General features: G+C 36.9%; 1 protein-coding gene and 1 pseudogene across 4 annotated transcripts; both read right to left on the reverse strand.

The window, feature by feature from the left end:
* Window positions 1–242: 242 nt before the first annotated feature.
* Window positions 243–8,957, reverse strand: daxx (death-domain associated protein). Of its 4 annotated transcripts, none has more exons than XM_042746034.1 (12): window positions 8,823–8,957; window positions 8,162–8,234; window positions 7,661–7,909; window positions 6,515–6,883; window positions 5,742–5,873; window positions 5,402–5,518; window positions 4,504–4,735; window positions 4,172–4,341; window positions 3,261–3,426; window positions 2,690–3,164; window positions 2,228–2,351; window positions 243–1,084 (listed from the first exon to the last, which is right to left on the reverse strand). In XM_042746034.1, exons 2-12 carry the CDS (start codon window positions 8,174–8,176, stop codon window positions 1,025–1,027), a joined length of 2,109 nt encoding a protein of 702 aa, XP_042601968.1. In that variant the 5' UTR covers window positions 8,177–8,234; window positions 8,823–8,957; the 3' UTR covers window positions 243–1,024. The 4 variants fall into 4 exon arrangements, with proteins under 4 accessions (XP_042601968.1, XP_042601969.1, XP_042601971.1 ...); XM_042746035.1 differs by having other exon boundaries at window positions 8,162–8,224; window positions 8,823–8,932; XM_042746037.1 differs by having other exon boundaries at window positions 7,661–7,963; window positions 8,162–8,224; window positions 8,823–8,900.
* Window positions 8,958–11,187: 2,230 nt separating this feature from the next.
* On the reverse strand, window positions 11,188–18,013 carry LOC109054707 (annotated as a pseudogene).
* Window positions 18,014–21,250: the final 3,237 nt, after the last annotated feature.

Below are 21,250 nucleotides of genomic sequence, written 5' to 3' on the forward strand. Positions count from 1 at the left end.
TTTTGATCAAATAAATAAAGGCTTGATGAGCAGAAGAAACTTCTTTCAAAAACATTAAAAATAGTAATGTTTCCAAACTTTATATATATATATATTTTTTTTCACCGTATTGTCCTGGTTATAAATACAAATGTAAGCATAACATTTTACAACAGATTTAATATGGTTACCATTCTTTTGATGCACCTTTTTTTCCATGCCAATTAAATCCTCAATTAGTAAAGCAGAGTAATTAAAACCAATTTTTTATATGACAATACTGATCAGTTTAATAGATCAATCATCAGCAGTTTACAGAAATCATTTCAATACCAAACGTCAAGTGCAGGAGGACACTTAACTCTTGTGCTTAGTCACCTGAGGCCAGTTAAAGGGACAGTTCACACAAAAATAAAAATTCTCTCAATATTTACTCTCAAGTCCTTTTAAATCCATATACTAATATTTTTTTCTGTATTGCAGACAAAAAAGGTGAAATTAATGTCTGAATTTTTATTTTTGGGTGAACTACTTTAAGATGTAATCTGAAAGCAAAGCTTCCAATGTTTGTAAATTGGAGCACGTAAAGAAGCTCATAACTTATGTGGAAAATTAATTCCACAGTGAAAAAATCCACAGTGCACTGTACAAAGTTGTCAACGTAAGTCAAACACTACACGAAATGGGAGCATTTATTGAGTTGAGAAGAGAAAGTTCACTTCCCCTCATGACTCTTGGCACAGATGAGGATTGCATCCAAACCCTCAAACTAAAACCATAAATACAATACAAGATAAACCCTCGGAGTAAGAATGTTTAGAGGCAAGTCCCATTTACAATATACCAAAATACCTCTAAAAAGCCTGAATGGATAACGGCATGCCATTTTCCCTTGTATAAAAAGTAAACCGTGGCATTGCGTACAAGTGGTTGAAAACCTGACTGAACCTGTCCAAAGTAAAATAAAGTTTTTTTGTTCTCTGTTCACACTGGCAGGCACTAACGGAGCAGGATGCTGACTGATGCCAGCTCAGTACCCTGTGACTCAATCTGAATCAGACAGAACGATCACTTCCTCTGGGTCACACTGAGTCGCCACGTTCACCTGTGAACACAGGAATAACACGCGTTAGCGCTTTCTTTAATGGGCAGATAATGCTGTATGTAATGCTCAGTCACAGCAACTAAAACCATTTCAAAAACACATTAATTGACACCAAATTAAAAAAACAACACCTTTGTAATACTTTGAGTTAAGATTTCAGCAGGTCACCAAGTCAACATTTTTGAAGTACTAAGCTGGAAGTACTAAAATTACTAAAACTGAAAATAACTATTAAAATGAAACTGACATAAAACAATAGCAACTAATAAAAGCAACAAAATTACAAAAAAAAAAAAAAAAAAATACTAAAAAAAAAGAAAAAAAGAAAATTCTTACTAAATTTGATTATTAATAAATACTACAAGACTGTATTTATGATAGCAAAATAACACAGCGATAATTTTATTAAGATGGCTGAGAGGGTTGTTATGGAATACAGTCGTGCTAAAATATTTGTATTATTAATAAATATAATTATTCTAATTATTTTCAATATTGAAAAATCATTATTTAATTTATTATCTAATATTTATTACATTTTCAGTACAAAATTTCCAAGCCTTGTTGTGATTTCTGATTCATAATGAAATGAAAAATCATGAAGCTGATGCAAACCAATGAAACTGTATCCCTAAACTGAATCACAGCAATATTCCCCTAGTTGTTGGTTTTTAAGGGGTTTTTTTTTTTTTTGTTTTGTTTAGATTTTAGGACTAAACAAATAATAAGAGCGTACTTTGTCTGTTTCTTGTTTTTTGCTTGTTTCATCTACTTCCATAATTTCAGTAAATATTTCAGTAAGATGCCAAGTCAGCATTTCACATTTTAGTGTAAAGTTGAAGTACTAAAACTTATAAACATATAAAATAAAATATACATAAAACAAAAAAATAAAAAAATCTAAATATGAATAAATAACATAGTATTATATTAATCAAAATTAAAACAATGCATTGAATTTACTGCGATGACTGAGAAAGCTGCAATGGAATAAAGTCATGCTAAAATATTAGAGCTGTTAAAATCAGCCGTTATGCTTCAGGAATGGTGTAATAATAACATGCAAAACCAATTCAGCAGAGATTCAAATGCATTTACTGCAGTGTTTCAATGCCAGCTAAAAGCAAACAGCCACACGGTCACCTTATTTTTCTTGGGCGGTGGTGTGGCTCGTGAGCTTCGGACCGTGACCCGAGTCGAACTCCTCGTCCTGGTTAAATCTTCTTCCTCAGGACAGCAGATCACACCCATATCCAGAGGAATATCACTGAGAAAAACACAACTGCATGAAGCAAGCTTGTCCTCCAGAAGAACAGAAAATCAGTTTTCAGTGTAAATCTTGACATGCGTCCTCCTAGCACAGACCAGCAGCCACAGATATTCTTAACATGCCATGTCAACTTTTCTAAAGAGATATGTTCATATAAACCCCCACCACAAATGTATTGTGATTCGTTTAACATCTCAACTGACTTGAATTGGCACATATTTTTATCAATTTTTTTAACAGACTTGGGGAGCATCGTTACATCTCTGTAATTTAATAGTAAGTTATTAAATCACACAGCTTCTCAAGGAAAGTCTGCACGACTCATTCAGGTTTACCTGTCCTGTGTGCAGTTCCCATTGAAGGCAGCGGTTTGTTTTTCAGTCGAGGATCGTTTCCTCTTCTTGTAGTTGCCCATCTCGTCGATCAGCAAAGGGCTCGTTTGAGGTAGAGGACTGCAGGTGGCCGATCTCATAGGGGTTGACGGTGTTTCCTGATTGGTGGAGACAGTCTCAGTGCAGGTAGTGGTGCTTTTAATGTCAATCCAGGAAATAGGTTCTGTCTCGTCGGTGGGCATAGGATCCAAAGTCTCTGTGAATGGAGGGTTTTGTTTCGCAGGTGTGCCGTTTGTGTTTGTTTCCACAGGTCCCGTCTCGTGTGTGCTGCTGGCTGGAGACCGCTGGTCGTCATCGCCCTGATCCTCCTCTGTGTCCTGGACCGATGATTTGATTGACAGAGGAGAGTTCTCATCTATCGGCTGATCATTGTCACTGTTGTTCAGCTGCTCCTCTTCAACATCCTCTTCATCGTCATCTGAAACACATCAGCAAAGGAGAAATAGGTTTTCTCTGCAGGAAATGGCAAAGCAACATGAAGGAAGGAGATGAAGATGATTTATGCACTTCTTACCTGGACCGGCTTGTTCTCGACTGGCCTGGATCTCCTCTTCAATGTCAGGATCAGAGGAATCATCCTCTTCTTCATCTTCCTCCTCCTCTTCTTCTTCCTCCTCTTCTTTTTCTTCCTGTTCCTCCTTCTCTTTTTCTTTGCTGTCACTCTGCTGTCCATTAAGTGCCTGTAAATGTGACGGAAGGACAAACAGATTCAAGACTGCTCATGGTTTCAAGAGGATTCTGGCTTCATTTTGGACAATGCAGAAATAGGAATAAATTGTATATATTTTCTAATAACAGCATTATTTACATCAAGAAACAAGTTAATTTGATTATTTATTATTTGTATTATACATTTGTATTTTTTAATATTTTAAAACATTATTTATTGTATTAATTAAAATTGAATATAATAATATTTTTAATTTTTGTTTTTATGCTTACCAGTGCTGAACATCCCAAAAAAAATTTTTTTTATGCGTATAATATGTGTGTGTACTGTGTATATTTATTATGTATATATAAAGAGACATACAACACTTATTTTGAAAATATTTACATGTATATATTTATATTCATATAATTTATATTATATATAAATAAATATACTCAGTACACACACATATATTATGTGCATAAAAACTTTTATTTTGGATGCAAGCATGATTAATCATTGCTGAGCAATATATCTTACTTATAAATGATATCTTTCATCAGTATCTTTGCATCAAAAAAATATTTTTTTTTCTTTTTTATTACTTTAAAATATAATCATAAATATTTCCAATTTTTTGAATGTATTTAAAGTATTTTACATTTTAGATTGATTCTATAACTGAAGACAGATTCTACTGGAGAAAAAACAAATACTGAAATGAATTATTGAACAAAACAAACAATACATAAGAACATATTTGGTTCTTTTACCTCTTTTTTCAGTCTGTCTCTCTCTTGTTTCTTCCTCATTTCCTCTACCTCAATGTCTTCCTGTTTAGTAGCGTATTTGGTGATCACCTCCTCCAGGCTGCTGAGAGCCACGTCTCTGTTTGAGCGGAGCTTGCGATTTAGTGCTGGATCAGTGAGCGCAGGGTCCAACGCTGAAGGAAACACAGGAAGGAAATTCACCTCGCGTGCTGAACTTACAATCACTTAACATTACATCAATCCAGAAATCACTGGTCAGTGTAAAACATAAGACTCATACACTAAGACTTGATTATGGTCTCTAGCTGAATTAGAGAGTAACTGAACTGAATTACTAGGTTTGAAGGAATCGGTGAGGTGGGAGCCGAAGTTGTAGACCATGTCAAGATGGCGTCTCTCCTGAAGTTTGTTGCCCGTCTCTCTGAAGGCATCTTGAGCGATTTGTATCATCTGTTTGCGGGTGAGCATGAGTTTGTAGCGTTCGTTGGCGCGCTGAACCACCTTCAGGATATCTGTGTAGTCCGGTGGATTCTGAAGAGCTTCTGGACTGTTAATGTAGCGTTCAATCTACAAACCAAAGAGAAAAGACGACGGTAAAGACAGAAAGAAAAGCAAAGAAAAATGATAAGTTATTCATTCTTTTCTTAAAGGGATAATTCACCCAAAAATAAAAATGTTGTCATTTATTCACCCTCATGTCGTTCCAAACCTGTACGAGTTTCTTAATGTGTTGAACATAAAAGAACAGAATTTGAAAAATTTTAAAGAAGCAAACAGCTGTTGGTCCCCATTGAGTAGGGAAAGAAATACTACGGAAGTCAACGGAGACCGTCAACTGTTTGATTACCAGCATTCTCCAAAATATCACAATAACACAAGAAAGAAACTCATACAGGTTTGGAACGACATGAGGATGAGTAAATGACAAAATATTCATTTTTGGGTGAACTATCCCTTTAATATTCGCCCCCTGTATTTCATTCCATGAGAAATGTTTACCTTTATTATGGTGTATTTTTCATTTTGTTAAGAATTTAAAAAAATTTAAGATAAACATCAGATGTCTTAAATAAGCTCTGGCTGTTTCTGATGCTATTTCATTTTAATTTTACAATCCATTTCTGATCAAAGCTCAATATCATAGGCTTGAGGGCAGAGGAGTGGGGAAATTAGGAAGCATTATTTTGAGTAATGAGAATCCAGAGAAAGTGACTTCACAAGCAGAAGTAGCACCTTTTTGTTGATTTCTGGGTAGCGTGTTCCACCGTAGGGAATCTTCTGCTCGATCACTCGACCCGTCAGCGTGTTGCAGCCCTTCAGCTCACACAGTTTCTCATAGATCTTCATCATCTGAGACCACACAAACAACATTAAAGATCTGAACTTATAACACCTGACAAAATCTCATTACTTCAAAGTCATTTGATTGTATCAAAATGGTTCCATTTAATATGACAACACACCGTAACTTCCAGAGCTTTGTCCATATCAGACTATTTATTGAAAACAAGGTACAAAGACTCTTCCGGAACTTTCTGTTTAATTGATCCAAATCAGGAATGAAGAGACTTGCCTTGCGTTTGAGCTTGTGCTCCTGAATATAACTGGAGTCCTCCTCCTCCAGTTCATCGATGCTCAGCTCCCGCTCCTGCAGCCGCTGGATCTCCTCATTATACACCTTCAGCAGGTTTTCCAGGTAAGCAATCTGAAACAGAACATGAGACACACACAAATTACAATGCACATGAATAAATATTCGATCAAAACCTCTCAGTTAATTTTAATGTCCACAAGTATAAAGCACAACAGTAACATTTTAAAGAAGTATATTGCAATCATTTTATGCACAAAAATATCTTTAACATCAACAAATAAACCTTTTGGTACAGATCTAGCACAAACCGATATTTTTTAAGTCTTGATATATTCTGTGGAAGCCTACCTTTACGCTGTTAAAAAAAAAAAATGTTTAACCTGTATTTTGTACTTCTTTGCGTTGTGTTTTATGATTAATGGAAATGTCTAAAATAATATCCTGGCAAAACATTAACATTTCATTTTCCGTGATTTACTTTATTTTTAAATGTAACACTTTTATGGCCAAAAGTCATTGCTTTTTTAAATAGGAATATCCCACACCCACCTTTAAACGAAACACAGCATCCAAACTCTACTGAATTTTCTTAAATCCCAATGCATACCCTACTAGTAATTTCCATCCCTGTATAAGATTACTGGAACCAAAGCTTTTGAAATCTAATAGTGTTAATATAAAAATCCAAGACCACTGTCAAATCAACATATAAATTCAGTGCATCTCTGAGTTATGATGGATTGCTCTAATACCTGTCTCCTTGAAGCCCTTTTCGTTTTCTTATTTTCCTCCTCCGCCTCTTGTTTTTCCTCTTCTTCTTTATCCTGTGCCTCCTCGTTTACACTTGTGCCATTGCTCTTTTGCTCAGGTTTTGTCTGGGAGGGGACAGACTGTATGGAGCTCCTTTTCCGAGCTGTGTGCTGTTTAAGAACGGTGCAGAGTTCATTAATGTAGACGAAGGTTTTGCCAGCGTTGGCTTGGGCTCGTGTGAGGCAGCGGCCCAGAGTGTTACGAAACTCCACCGACGACAGGAAGGTCGGCAGGGCCTTGGAGTATCTGGTCTGGAGGTAGGTCACGACCTCGGGATGGTCTTGAGAGTATCTGGAGCAATGGTCTACAAACTGGACGAGCAGAATAAAGGGGCAGCATTGGGTTAGATTCAAGTCGGGAAAAGGGAGGAAAAATACGACATACTTTTAATATGATAACAGCAAAAAAACATGGTTTCTGCCGGTTTTATGGTAGATTTAATGCATTAATATGGTCTCCAAATGTACATATATTGTACTACAATGCTCCAAACTTTGACCGTACTCCAAAAAAGTAATGTTCTTCATCAGTATTTCCAGTGCAAATGTCTAAAGATTCTTAAATCAAGATACATTTACTTGAGAAGCAAAATTACATAAGATAAGAAGTCTTGCTTTCTGAAAAAAATGTCAAAATTAAGTGTTTATGATTAAAATAAGAACAAACATCTTCCTATGGGCTTAATTCCAATCAACTCATTTCAAAGAGAAAACTAGTTTTTGTACCCCACTGACATATTTGTTCTTGTTTCAAGCATAAACATTTAATTCAGTAAAATTTCTCAGAAAACAAGACTTTCAGTGCATCTCAAATATATGCATCTTAATCTAAGGATGTTTAGATATTTGTATTGGAAAACAGATATTCATTTTTTGCACTGCATGCAACATTTATTGCCATGACTTTATGAGCTTAAGAGTTTCTGCTCCAATCTAAGACTTTATCAGGCCTTTTTTTGTGAAAGTGTGAATTAAAACATTTTAAGACATGCAGAAACCTTGTTAGACAACATAACATTTTTAAACTGGTGTCCTGTTAGCTATTTTTGTAGCATGCAGTCAGTATATTGTTAACACATACAAACATACCTCTGCAAACAGTTTTTCATTCTCCACTTTTAGGACATGCACGTCTTTCTTGGCAGAGGCGAACGGAGACTGTGTGATGTGTGTTGGAGGCGGCAGCTGGTTCTTCACAGGTGTTTTTGGCTGGCAGTTCGCAGCATGAGAATAGGACGTGGATGCAGATGTGGAAGCTTCTTCATCATCATCGTCGGTAAGGATCACAATGCTGTCCATCACTGCTCCGGCCATCCGGAAGGGAGGAGAGAGGATTTGCTGAGGAGTAACGAATGTGGAGGGGTCAGGCCTGCATTTCAACTACACCAAAACCTAAAAAACATACCAGTTACTCTTTATGATTTCACTCTTTGTGCAATATCGATGTCATATAACCCAGCCAGCAGAGTAGACGTATTTATATTTCAGTTATATTTAAAATCGCAATGCATATCCAATTGCTTTTTGTTATCTCAAAATCAGTATGCATTCATGTATCTAATATTTATTTGTTCAGCTTTCGGTACGTACTTGAGCACTGAGCATCGAATTGATCAAGAGACACAGCCAAAGTCCAAACTGAGATGCCAAAATCTGTATGTACCTAGAGAAAAATATAATAATCAGTATAATACTTCTGCATGCAAGAGACATTGTGTTATTAAATGAAATATTATGGCTAAATATTATTAAATAGGTTGGTATGTCATAGAAACTTAAACGCAAAATGCTCTTTAAAATAGTTTTGAATGGTATTAGTCACCACTGTAATAAAAAAGAAACAAAAACCTGACTATATTTAATGAGTAAAGATCATAATAACTGTATGACTCTGGTATTTTGGCGGAAACTATATTTACCATGGTACCTATTTATTTAATTCCATAGCAACCAGATGTTATGGATGACTAAGGCCAACGACAACTTAACATTATAATAATAATTTCATATTATATGTCATAAATATAATATTTTAGGCTAGATTGCCTGCTGATCTCGAGACTGTGGCTCTTTAATTCGGTCAAGCGGTACAGCTTCCTTCCGTTTTCTGTTAAAAGCCTTAAACCCTCGAACAAGAATTATAGCTACATATGTCATATTCCTCACAATATTTACAGAGCCATCATAAAATCATTTTCATGAAACCTCGTTACTGAGCAATCAATAAAAAAGACAATCAGAAACAACTTACGTGCTCGGATCCTGGAACTCAGCGCTGGATCTAAGCACGGCTCAACACGAGACGCGCTGATTCGCTGGCGGCTAGTAATCTGATCGCTCATTGGCTGAGCGCTGTGTTTCTTCTGCGATCTGATTCGGACGCAGTGGATTGAGATGATTATCAGCGCCGCGCAGGGAACAGGAGACCCCCCCGAACAGAAACTCACGGGACGTTTCTTCAGTTTGCATTAAATTTGATGTGTCATCAAACTTAATTGTACTTAATGTCGTCAGATCATGTGCATCTTGTGTTTTGTTTCTCCAGAAACAAAACCGATACTCATCAGGTTCCCAGTAAGTGTTCAGTATGTTTCAGGCTAAGCTTGTTTTACAAATTCAGCTGAATGTTTATCTGCAGCCTGACATCATTCTGGGGACCTCATGAGTCAAGGGCAAGAAAACAGGCCAGAAAGATCCTTAAAAAAAAAAAAAAAAAATAAAAAAAAAAAAAAAAACTTTTTGGAGCATCTAAACTTGAAGTACTTCAGTGATCAGTGACTATGGTATAGTTTTAATAAAGGCCTATAGTTCATTTTTTGTCATGTAGAATAGCTTGGAAACCGTATGAATGAAATCAGGACTCTATAGGCCTCATTTCAGCTTCAGACCTCTATTATTGATCCTGTATGTTTCACTTCAGCAGCTTTATATGCGCCAGTCACCAAGTGGTCCAATGTTATTAAGCTGCTTTCTTGATATATGTTTTTACATAGATTTTCTTACTAAATATTTTATTTTATGATATTTATTAACCAGTTGTTAGCATGCCACCATTAAGAGAAGCTGGAAAGTTTGGTAAATAATTGTGGCAGGCAAATGGGGTGAATTTTTTAAATAAAAATCGGAAAACACCCAACTCTACGCTCATTGTTCATTGCTCATCAGGTTGGAATGAATTCTTCCACATGACCACCTAATGATTTATAAATTCTGCCTACTGATGATTGATGAAATCTTAGCATTAGCAAGTTGTGTGAAGTTAAAAATAAACATGGTACTTCATACACAAATAACTTAATGATTTATTAAAAATTGAATTAAAACTCAACTTTCCATTTTGCATTTTAATCCCATTTTTAGAATTTTCTGTTGGATTGATTGATTTATTTTATTTCATCCTTCACTAATTAAATTTTTCATATATTTATTTATTGCAATATGTGAATATTTATTTATTGTATTTTTAAAAACATTTTCCATTTATAAGTATATGTCAAAGGTGTAATGACTTCATTTTGTGTTCACTTTCATCTGTCCAGTCTAAGAAAACCTCATAGTGATGTAACCCTTTTCCTAAAAATCTGTTGGCTAAACTGTTCAACCTTGAGACGAGGTACATTTTCATATGCTAACTATTTTTCAAACTATTTTCCAAACATGTGTTCTGTAATTCTTCTGCTCCTTGAAATTACTCACTTGTACTAGTGAGTAAATGGATTAAAGTTAACTGTGTTTAAGCAAACTGTATGATTTGATGTTTTAAAGTTATGCTCTAAAACCATTTATAGTAGCTGCAGAGTCCAATGATTACATCTAATAGGCCAAGATACTTTTTTTTATGTTAAAAATGTAATGTTTTGGAATTGGCTGTAAAAGTCTAAAATGTAGTAATTTTTATGTCTTAACGGGGTCAGTTTCATTTGTAATATTTATTTGGTTTTGAATATTTGGCTGATATCATCGTGGACTTGTTTATTCAATATTTAATGCTCTAATGTAGCCAGAGATTGCTGCAGATATTAAAATTTACTTAAAAATGAAAATTTACTCACCCTCATGACATTCAAACCTGTATGACTTTCTTTCTTCAATGGAGTAAAGTTTTTTTTTTTCCTCCATATAATAGAAGTCAGTGGGGTTCAGTTTTGTTTTGGAGCCTATTTTAATTGTATGAACAGTTTTAACATATTTAGAATAACTAACATGTTTTCTTTTAAATAAAATATCAAAATATTTGAAGAAAAGTTTTTTTTTGTCCACAGGTACACACTCTCTGACACTTCTTCCCACACTTGGCCCCAAAAAGTAGGAAAAGTCAGGAAAAGGAAAAAGAAAAGTCATTATATAATATGAGATAATAAAATATCAAGTGACATCTGCAATCAAACAAATTATGCTAGATTTTCTTTTCCAAAACAAGCTTCACTTTTAAACAAATGTTTGGTGTTTAGCTTACAGCTGACTTGTATCCCAGCCTTAAGGTTAAAAAGTGTCCAAAACCCCTCTGATATCACTTGTTTTTTCATGTAATATACATTCATAATCTCTGTTCCTCAGGTGTCCAGCTGTGAGTGGGATGATCAGACTGGAGCAACAAATGGGTTTGGTCAGGAAGGTTATGATGAAGAGGACTTTCTGTCTCTGGATTTGAACTCTGCACCATCATAGTTACACCTGAAGAGTGGAAGAAGAACAAGTTCAGCTGTGTGGTGGAGCACCAGAGCAAAACCATCAGAGAGATCCTGACAGAGAAAGAGATCAGAACAAACAGGGGTGAGACCATGAGAGAAATTAAATAAATAAACCATGATTACAATTAAAAAAAAAAAAAAAAAAAATACAAACAAATACAGAAATGTAATACAGCTTATATATATATATATATATATATATATATATATATATATATATATATATATATATATATATATATATATTATTATTATTATTATTATTATTATTATTAAAAACAGTCCATTAATTCAGTTACACAAATAAAAGGGTAAAATTTGATTATTTTTCAAACAAAGAAACTAAGGCATGTGTGTGGTCCCAACATTTGCAGTCGCAGTTTGTAAGAAAAATATTTATATTTTAGGGCAGGATACTGCAATTTCTTGATTGACCTGCAGAGAGGGAACAATTCAAAAACAAATAATGAACAAACACTAAATAATGATCACCTGGCTGTTACATTATTTGTTTTGCTCATGTAAACTCTGTACGTTTAGACCTATATTGTTCTTATAGGGTTCTTATTAAAATTATTTTATTATTGAAGTTATTAAATATTAAATACAAATGTATTGCTGATAAACCAGTGACAGTCTGTGAGTAATCGGATGTTTTCCTCTGATCCAACATCACTGTTCTTGCTGTGGTTCTGTTGATTGTCATTGGTGCCGCTGGATATAGTGTATGTATCTGAAGAAAAGAGTTGAGGATGGACATCTATGACTGCTTATTCTTGCTTACACTACTGCACATAAAACACAGGACTTGAGATTTCTGGGATGGGAACAGATGAATAAACAAGGTTTTTAAAAGAATGTGTATTTTCACTTTCTATTCATCTTTTAGTTCATTTTGATATGTACAATGTAATGAAATGTATATATTTCAAATGTATATATTTCTCTTCAATGACAAGGAAGGAAATAAGAATACCAGAGTGATTTGAAGGATTAAGTTTTATTTGCTTTTGATATGAGTACTGACAATGGACCCAAAATCCTCCGAAATATGATTTGTGAATGTTGATTTGGAGATAGTAAAATAACACTTCTGACTTAAAACTAGTTAGTGTAGATTTTCACTGTTTGTGAAAGATCATCCTTTGTTTTGCTTTTTCTCTGAAAAATGAAGCATGCGTTTTTGTGCTTTGTATGCTTTTTTGTGCTTAATGCTTTGTATTGTTATGTTTCTGTTCAAACCTGGGATATATCCTACATTTCCTTTATGTACAGTTTATATACAGTATTTATTATTCATCATGTTTGGACCATAGTTGCACAATATAGCAACTCAAATACAGGGGCCACACTTGACCTACAAAATGAGGACATTAGAACCCAGTTCAAATATTACAAAGAATGCAGCAACATGAAAATGAAATAATAAAAATGGAGAAATTGAATGGGAGATCAGATGTGGGACACATATATCCCCTGTAGTTTGCCTGTTTATAGCACAAAGTAAAAAAGGAATACATCTGCTGCCTGATTCCCCTCCAGGGACTTAAAGAGTTCAGAGACAGATGCAGGTAACATCCTAATTATTCTTATCAAACAGTTCATTACTTCTTTGAAGCTCCACACTAACTAGTATAACTGTAAACAACTTTTTACATCAATCAATTTCTGTTTATCAAAGCTCAGAGTCAGCAGTATTTAAAATGCAATCAATTTACATTTTACATTACAAATGTAATTTTTGCAGCATTTTCTACAACTGACATTTAAAATAAAAATACAAAAATCTTGCACAGCAAAACCAACCTGAACACATGTACAGCAGTCTAAAATCTTAAGCAAAGACTGAAACACCACACATTCAACTATTCTCAAAGGTTTTTTTCAAGATCAGTTTCACTGCACTCTATTCAGTCTTTAAAATCCCCTCCAGGTCCAGATTTACTTCTCCCTCTACAGAACAGACAGAGATAACAATAATGAGACAGACAGTTATACATGAAAACTAAAGATGAATGAAATTTAAAAGTTTTGAGTGTTTTTGCAGTTTAGCAAAAAATATAGTTTTTTTTTTTACCTTATCCTTTAAATATTCATAAATAAAACTATTAACATTAACATTCTTGGATGTTTAATATATTCCAGTGCAAACTGTATCACAAACACAAATTTGGTCCATATATACTGCAATACAGTATTTTGAATAAATAATTCTAATGCCATGATAGGAAAAAAAATCAAAGATTGTAGTGATCAGACTGAACTGACTCACCAGAAGAGCTGAATGTCCAGGAAATAAATTTTATCATGCCATAAAGAACAAGTGCTACAGCAACCATCACCATCGAGTCCTCAATGGAAGGAGCACTGACACTGGATATCAACAAAATATCAAATCAAGACTAGAGGAACATTCTCTAACTGACATAAATACTCTTTTGGAAATGCAAATAGAACAAAATCATTTTGGTTGACTCACAAAGACATTTGTTGCCACCCATCATGTGTCAGTCTATGACAGTGTAACTCCCTGATCACACAGAGTGCAGCAGCTCGTCATGTTTGGCTACACAGGTGACGTCTCCACCGTGACCGAGTCCCAGTTTCCCCGAGTCCTGCTCCAGACGGCTGCTCTGACTGAAGGTGCCATCAGACACCTGTCTGTGACCCGTTACACTGCCCTGACCCAGAGAGCGGGACGTCCCGTCTGCCGCCTGAACTCCTGCCTCAGATCCAGAGTGTGAGGAGCAAAACCAGACGCCTCACACTGAACCAGCAGCACCTGCCCAGGAACCAGCAGAGGAAGAGGAGACGGGTAGATGATAGAGACGGAGGATCTGGAAAGAAAACAGCCTGTGATTATTATTCTATTTATAACTGTAATAGTTGATAAACTAGATGGCTACAGCATCAACTTACCAATTATCTCCAGATCCACAGCTCCCTGAGCCAGCAGGTGAGGAAGATAGACTGTACAGATGTAAGTTCCTGAGTGTCTCATTTGAGGTTCTTCTAGAATCAGTGATGCGTTTCCTGTTTCATAGAGGCCTGTGATGTCAATATCTGCTCTGGTCTCTGATGTCTCTGTAAACTGATCGTTCTTGTTGTCGTAAGTGAGGACCAGCCGTCCTTCACCCCTGAACTGATAGTGTCACTCGACAGAGAATCCAGAGCCGTGAACCAGAGACGGATCAACCCAGAGGTTCTCCCAGTCTAGAGCGGACCACAGGAGACTTACTGGAGACACTGAGGATGACTTGAAGAAAGAGAGGGAAAATGGACAACATGTGAGCAAAGTAAAAAATATAGTATATGTATATGTTGTAGTATAGAAATACAGAAGGGGGGTTAAACAGAGTTAAGGATTTATTTTATTGAATCAAAATTTAAGTGACCTGTGTTGGCAAAATGAGTCAGAATGAGCATATTTTCAAATATGATTTCTTTTTATATTAACATTTATTTTATAAATTAAAATTCCATTAAAATTACCTTCACAATGAAGTATGACTTGTTGGAATTGGACATAAATTGACTGAACTACAGCCTTTTGAAGGTGATAGAGTCAGGAGAGTTGACTGAGAAAAATCAAGTTAAAAGTTTTCTGAAGATTCCAGCAAAATCACCGAGCAACGTTGCATCATTTCCTCCAGTTCTTTTCTTAATAATAATTACTATATTATAAATCACAATATAGCTATTTTTTTATTTTATCTTTGTTATTTAAAATAAGAACAAATATGCAAATAAACAGTAGCTTAATAAAGAGCAGCGAGTGATTTCGTCTTTTCTTTTAATGTTTGAGTAACATTGAAACAGATCTGTATTGAGACCTGCTGTAATGCATAGATCTAATATAATGGTACACATCAGATTTTTTTCCCAACCATTAACTAAACGTTCACATAAGACATAACAAGATTAGGTTTGTGTGAATGTCACCAAGACATATTTCGCAATAATGTACTTTATAGAGAGATCACACACTCTCGGAGAGGCGACTTGTGGTGAGAAGCAGCAGTCATCTAGAAGTGAACAGAGAAAAAATACTTCTCTCAGAAAATGTACAAATAAAGATCATTTTAGATGTTTAATTACTATTTGGAGCATTAGGATCACTAGAAGAGGGGTTAATTAACTAATTTTTGTGAAAACCTCAAGCATGTTTTTCACTTCTTTTGCCTGTAGCTCAAAATTCGACCATGCGCATTCATACTCATTTTGCCAGCACGGGTCACATAAGATGCATGAATTACAAAATCAGTATATATATTATATATATTTGCAGAATATGATAAATTTAGACTCTTTACCGTTTGGCTCTTTAGAAGCTGAAAGTGCTCTCATGATATTGGACAGCATTAGCTGCTCGTCAAGCTCTTGTGCTTCCACTGAGAGCCAATCAGCTTGCAGGTAGACAGGACTCTGGGCGGAGTCAGTGAGAGCAGACGCCCATCTGACCATAGAGACATGAGGCATGAAAGGGTTAATCTCACACTTGGGTTTATTCACACAGCCTTTGGATGGATTCAGAGCAGCTGGATCTGGGGGAAGACATGCAGTAAAGATTAAATATTATCAAACAGTTGCTTTATACTTCAGAACAGGTGCTATATACTGTGTCATCTGTTGCTGTAGTGCTGGATCTTGTTGGTATAATAAAGGGTTTAAATACAGTATTATACTATCAAACAATAAACCTTATAGTAGCTACAGATCACCAAGTGAGCACAGCATTGCACAAATCTTCTTTGACTTGTTATTTACAGATTATACATGTCTTTTTAAAAGCATATGCTGCATTGTCACTAACTGGTCACATAGTAAACCCTGGATTGATGGAGCGATGTCTGCAGGAGGATGAAGTTCAGACATGATCTCTTCACTGAAGGCTTCAGTTCTGATAAACATTAGAGATTTCTCTTGACTCATCGGTACTGAGAAACCCCCTCCATGACCCAGTTTCTCCTGAACAAACCAGCACTCCAGAACCGGACATACAGAACCGGAAGCTGGGAAATAAGAGAGATTAAGATCATTGGTCACACACAAAATTTAATAGATTAAGCTGTATTCTTGATTACAAAAATTTACCACCAAAAAACAATGCAAATGCAATGACAGATATCTCATACAGGTGCTGGTCATATAATTAGAATATCATCAAAAAGTTGATTTATTTCACTAATTCCATTCAAAAAGTGAAACTTGTACATTATATTCATTCATTACACACAGACTGATATATTTCAAATGTTTATTTCTTTTAATTTTGATGATTATAACTGAAAACTAAGGAAAATCCCAAATTCAGTATCTCAGAAAATTTGAATATTGTGAAAAGGTTCAATATTGAAGACACCTGGTGCCACACTCTAATCAGCTATTGAACTCAAAACACCTGCAAAGGCCTTTAAATGTTCTCTCAGTCTAGTTCTGTAGGCTACACAATCATGGGGAAGACTGCTGACTTGACAGTTGTCCAAAAGACGACCATTGACACCTTGCAGAAGGAGGGCAAGGCACAAAAAGTCCTTGCAAAAGAGGCTGGCTGTTCACAGAGCTATGTGTCTAAGCACATTAATAGAGAGGCGAAGGGAAGGAAAAGATGTGATAGAAAAAAGTGTACAAGCAATAGGGATAACCACACCCTGGAGAGGATTGTCAAACAAAACCCATTTAAAAATGTGAGGGAGAGTCACAAAGAGTGGACTGCAGCTGGAGTCAGTGCTTCAAGAACCACTACACACAGACGTATGCAAGACATGGGTTTCAGCTGTCGCATTCCTTGTGTCAAGCCACTCTTGAACAACAGACAGCGTCAGAAGCGTCTCGCTTCAAAAAGGACTGGACTGCTGCTGAGTGGTCCAAAGTTATGTTCTCTGATGAAAGTAAATTTTGCATTTCCTCAGGGTCCCAGAGTCTGGAGGAAGAGAGGAGAGGCACACAGTCCACGTTGCTTGAGGTCCAGTGTAAAGTTTCCACAGTCAGTGAGGGTTTGGGGTGCCATGTCATCTGCTGGTGTTGGTCCACTGTGTTTTCTGAGGTCCAAGGTCAAAGCAGCCGTATACCAGGAAGTTTTAGAGCACTTCATGCTTCCTGCTGCTGACCAACTTTATGGAGATGCAGATTTCATTTTCCAACAGGACTTGGCACCTGCACACAGTGCCAAAGCTACCAGTACCTGGTTTAAGGACCATGGTATCCCTGTTCTTAATTTGCCAGCAAACTCACCTGACCTTAACCCCATAGAAAATCTGTGGGGTATTGTGAAGAGGAAGATGCGATATGCCAGACCCAACAATGCAGAAGAGCTGAAGGCCACTATCAGAGCAACCTGGGCTCTCATAACACCTGAGCAGTGCCACAGACTGATCGACTCCATGCCACGCCGCATTGCTGCAGTAATTCAGGTAAAAGGAGCCCCAACTAAGTATTGAGTGCTGTACATGCTCATACTCTTGATGTTCATACTTTTCAGTTGGCCAAGATTTCTAAAAATTCTTTCTTTGTATTGGTCTTAAGTAAAATTCTAATTTTCTGAGATACTGAATTTGGGATTTTCCTTAGTTGTTAGTTATAATCATCAAAATTAAAAGAAATAAACATTTGAAATATATCAGTCTGTGTGTAATGAATGAATATAATATACAAGTTTCACTTTTTGAATGGAATTAGTGAAATAAATCAACTTTTTGACGATATTCTAATTATATGACCAGCACCTGTATATGGCCGAAATATCAGACATCGTTGCTTTTCATGTTAAAATGATAACTAGGTATATAACTGTGCTGTTTGGCGTGCTAAGGATCCGTTTGTTTTCCCCAAAACATTCTTGCAGTTTGCAGCGTTTCACTTTCAGTTCTGAGTTTCCGTGGCGGAATTATGATGCACGCACATAACCTACTGATTGCGTTCTAATCTTTTTGCCATTTGAAAATTAAATTGTCCAGAATCTACCGGGGTGCGCGGGGCTAGTTATAACCACTGATCTATAATATATATATATATATATATATAGATAGATAGATAGATAGATAGATAGATAGATAGATAGATAGATAGATCGATCAGTGGTTAGAATCAGAATCAGAAAGAGCTTTATTGCCAAGTATGCTTACATATACAAGGAATTTGTTTTAGTGACATAAGCTTCCAGTACACAGAGACAACAACAACAAAAAACAAAAAACAAATTGCAGATAAATAAATTGTATGAACAGTTAGGCTATAGATGACAATGGAATAGAATAGAGTAAGATGCAGAGATGTACTTGGATGGAGGGGTAACAAGTAAATATAAGAATATTGCACATTTTTTGCATAAGTGGGGAACGTTTAACTGTTCATGAGGTAGATTGCCTGGGGGAAGAAACTGTTCTTGTGCCTGACTGTCCTGGTATTTGCGGCTCCGAAGCGCCGGTCAGATGGCAAGAGTTCAAAGATGGGGTAACTTGGGTGTGAGGGATCCAGAGGGATTTTCTGAGCCCTTTTCCTCACTCTGGATGTATACAGTTCATGAAGGGTGGGCAGGGGAGCACCAATAATCCTTTCAGCAGTCCGAACCGTTCTCTGTAGTCTTCTGATGTCTGATTTTGTAGCTGAACCAAACCAGACAGTTATTGAAGTACACAGGACAGACTCAATGACGGCTGAGTAGAACTGTTTCAGCAGCTCCTGTGGCAGGTTAAACTTCCTCAGCTGGCGAAGGAAGTACAACCTTTGTTGGGCCTTTTTAACAATAGAGCCAATGTGATTGTCCCACTTCAGGTCCTGAGAGATGGTGGTTCCCAGGAATCTGAATGACTCCACTGCAGTCACAGTGCTGTTCATGATGATGAGTGGGGGGAGTGCAGGGGGGTTTCTCCTGAAGTCCACAATCATCTCCACTGTTTTGAGCGTGTTCAGCTCCAGGTTGTTAAGACTGCACCAGACAGCCAGCTGCTCAATCTCTTGTCTGTAAGGAGACTCGTCACCGTCCTGGATGAGGCCGATGAGTGTGGTGTCGTCTGCAAACTTCAGGAGCTTGACAGAGGGGTCTTTGGAGGTGCAGTCGTTGGTGTAGAGGGAGAAGAGCAGTAGGGAGAGAACACATTCCTGAGGGGCACCAGTGTTGGTGGAGCTTCTGTTTGACATGAATTTCCCCAGTCTCACTAGCTGTTGCCTATCTGTCAGAAAGCTGGTGATCCACTGACAGATAGAGCTAGGAACAGAGAGCTGGGTCAGTTTGGTCTGGAGGGCTGTTGGGATGATGGTGTTGAAAGCCGAACTAAAGTCCCACAAACAGGATCCTCACATAAGTCCCTGTTTTGCCCAGATGTTGCATGATGAAGTGCAATCCCAAGTTGATTGCATCATCCACGGACCTGTTTGTTCGGTAAGCAAACTGCAGGGGGTCCAGTAAGGGTCCAGTGATGTCCTTCAGATAAGCCAGAACCAGTTTTTCAAATGACTTCATGACGACAGACGTTAGAGCCACAGGTCTGTAGTCGTTAATTCCTGTTATCTTGGGTTTCTTTGGAACACGGATGATGGTGGAGCGTTTGAAGCAGGACGGCACTTCACACAACTCCAGAGATCTGTTGAAGATCTGTGAAAAGATGGGGGCCAATTGGTCAGCACAGGTTCTCAGACAGGCTGGTGTAACACCATCTGGGCCTGGTGCTTTTCTTCTTTTGTTCTTCCTGAAGACCTGGCGCACATCGTTTTCACTGATTTGAAGAGCAGGAGGTGGGGAGATGGGTATTGATGGAGGTGTTAACGGTTGTGTAGAGAGATGATCAGAATGGATGTGGGGTGTTTCAAATCTACAATAAAACTCATTCAGGTCGTTAGCAAGTCGTTGATTAGCCTCAGTGCAGGGTGATGGTGTCTTGTAGTTGGTGATGACTCTCAGTCCTCTCCACACTGAAGTTGAGTCGTTGGAAGTAAACTGGTCTTCCAACTTTTTGGAGTAGGTCCTTTTAGCCGCTCTAATCTCTTTGTTCAGGGTGTTCCTGGCCTGATTATACAAGACTCTGTCCCCATTTCTGTAGGCATCCTCTTTGGCCTGACGAAGATGTCTGAGTTTTGCTGTAAACCATGGCTTATCATTGTTGAATGTTAAATAAGTCCTGGTAGGAATACATATATCCTCACAAAAACTAATATAGGATGTTACGGTCTCTGTGAGTTCGTCCAGATCGGTGGTAGCAGCTTCAAAATCACTCCAATCAGTGAGGTCGAAACAAGCTTGTAAATCCTGCTCATACTTCACCCCAAAATGAAAATTTGGTCATTAATCACTTACACCCAGGGGTGGATTAAAGTGGTCAGGGGCCCTCAGGCTGCTCTTTGTGTGAGGCCCCCCCTTAATCATTATGCTTTGCTGGAGAAATTTATTTAGTGCCATACATGGTCACAGCAAATAGTAAGGATTGTGAAAACTATCAGCGGTGCTGAGCGTGCATTCTACAATACAAGACATTAATTTTGTCAGACGTTCTGCAACAAATCCTCCTTTGATGTTTCAATGGGTCAATGAGGGTCTTTTTTTCTTTTTTTTTACGCTGAAGAAAATTTTTAATAATAAAAATATAGTCCGGCCAATCCGAGGCCCCTGCACACGTGAGGCCCCTAGGCTGCAGCCTTGGCAAGTATGTGCACTAATCCACGCCTGCTTACCCCCATGTCGTTCCAAACCCGTAAAAGCTGTGCAACTGTATGTATATTATACACTGATATTATTTTATTTTAAAACAGACTATATGAAGAACCATGGCCAGTCAGGAGTGTTGTGTTATTGACACTTTTCTCAGAAATATTTATTTTGGCATGTTACACATTTAAATAGGCCTCTATTCTTTATTCTTACAATATAGTCCTATACAAAATATATAGTAAATAATTTACATGTTAAGCCGAGCCTATTCATTATCAATTACGTCTTTTCTTTTGAAGGAATATTTTATTCTTTAGCCTAATGAAAAACAAACCAATCAGACAT

The sequence above is a fragment of the Cyprinus carpio genome, chromosome B19 (genome assembly GCF_018340385.1).
Source record: "Cyprinus carpio isolate SPL01 chromosome B19, ASM1834038v1, whole genome shotgun sequence".
Classification (NCBI taxonomy): domain Eukaryota; kingdom Metazoa; phylum Chordata; class Actinopteri; order Cypriniformes; family Cyprinidae; genus Cyprinus; species Cyprinus carpio.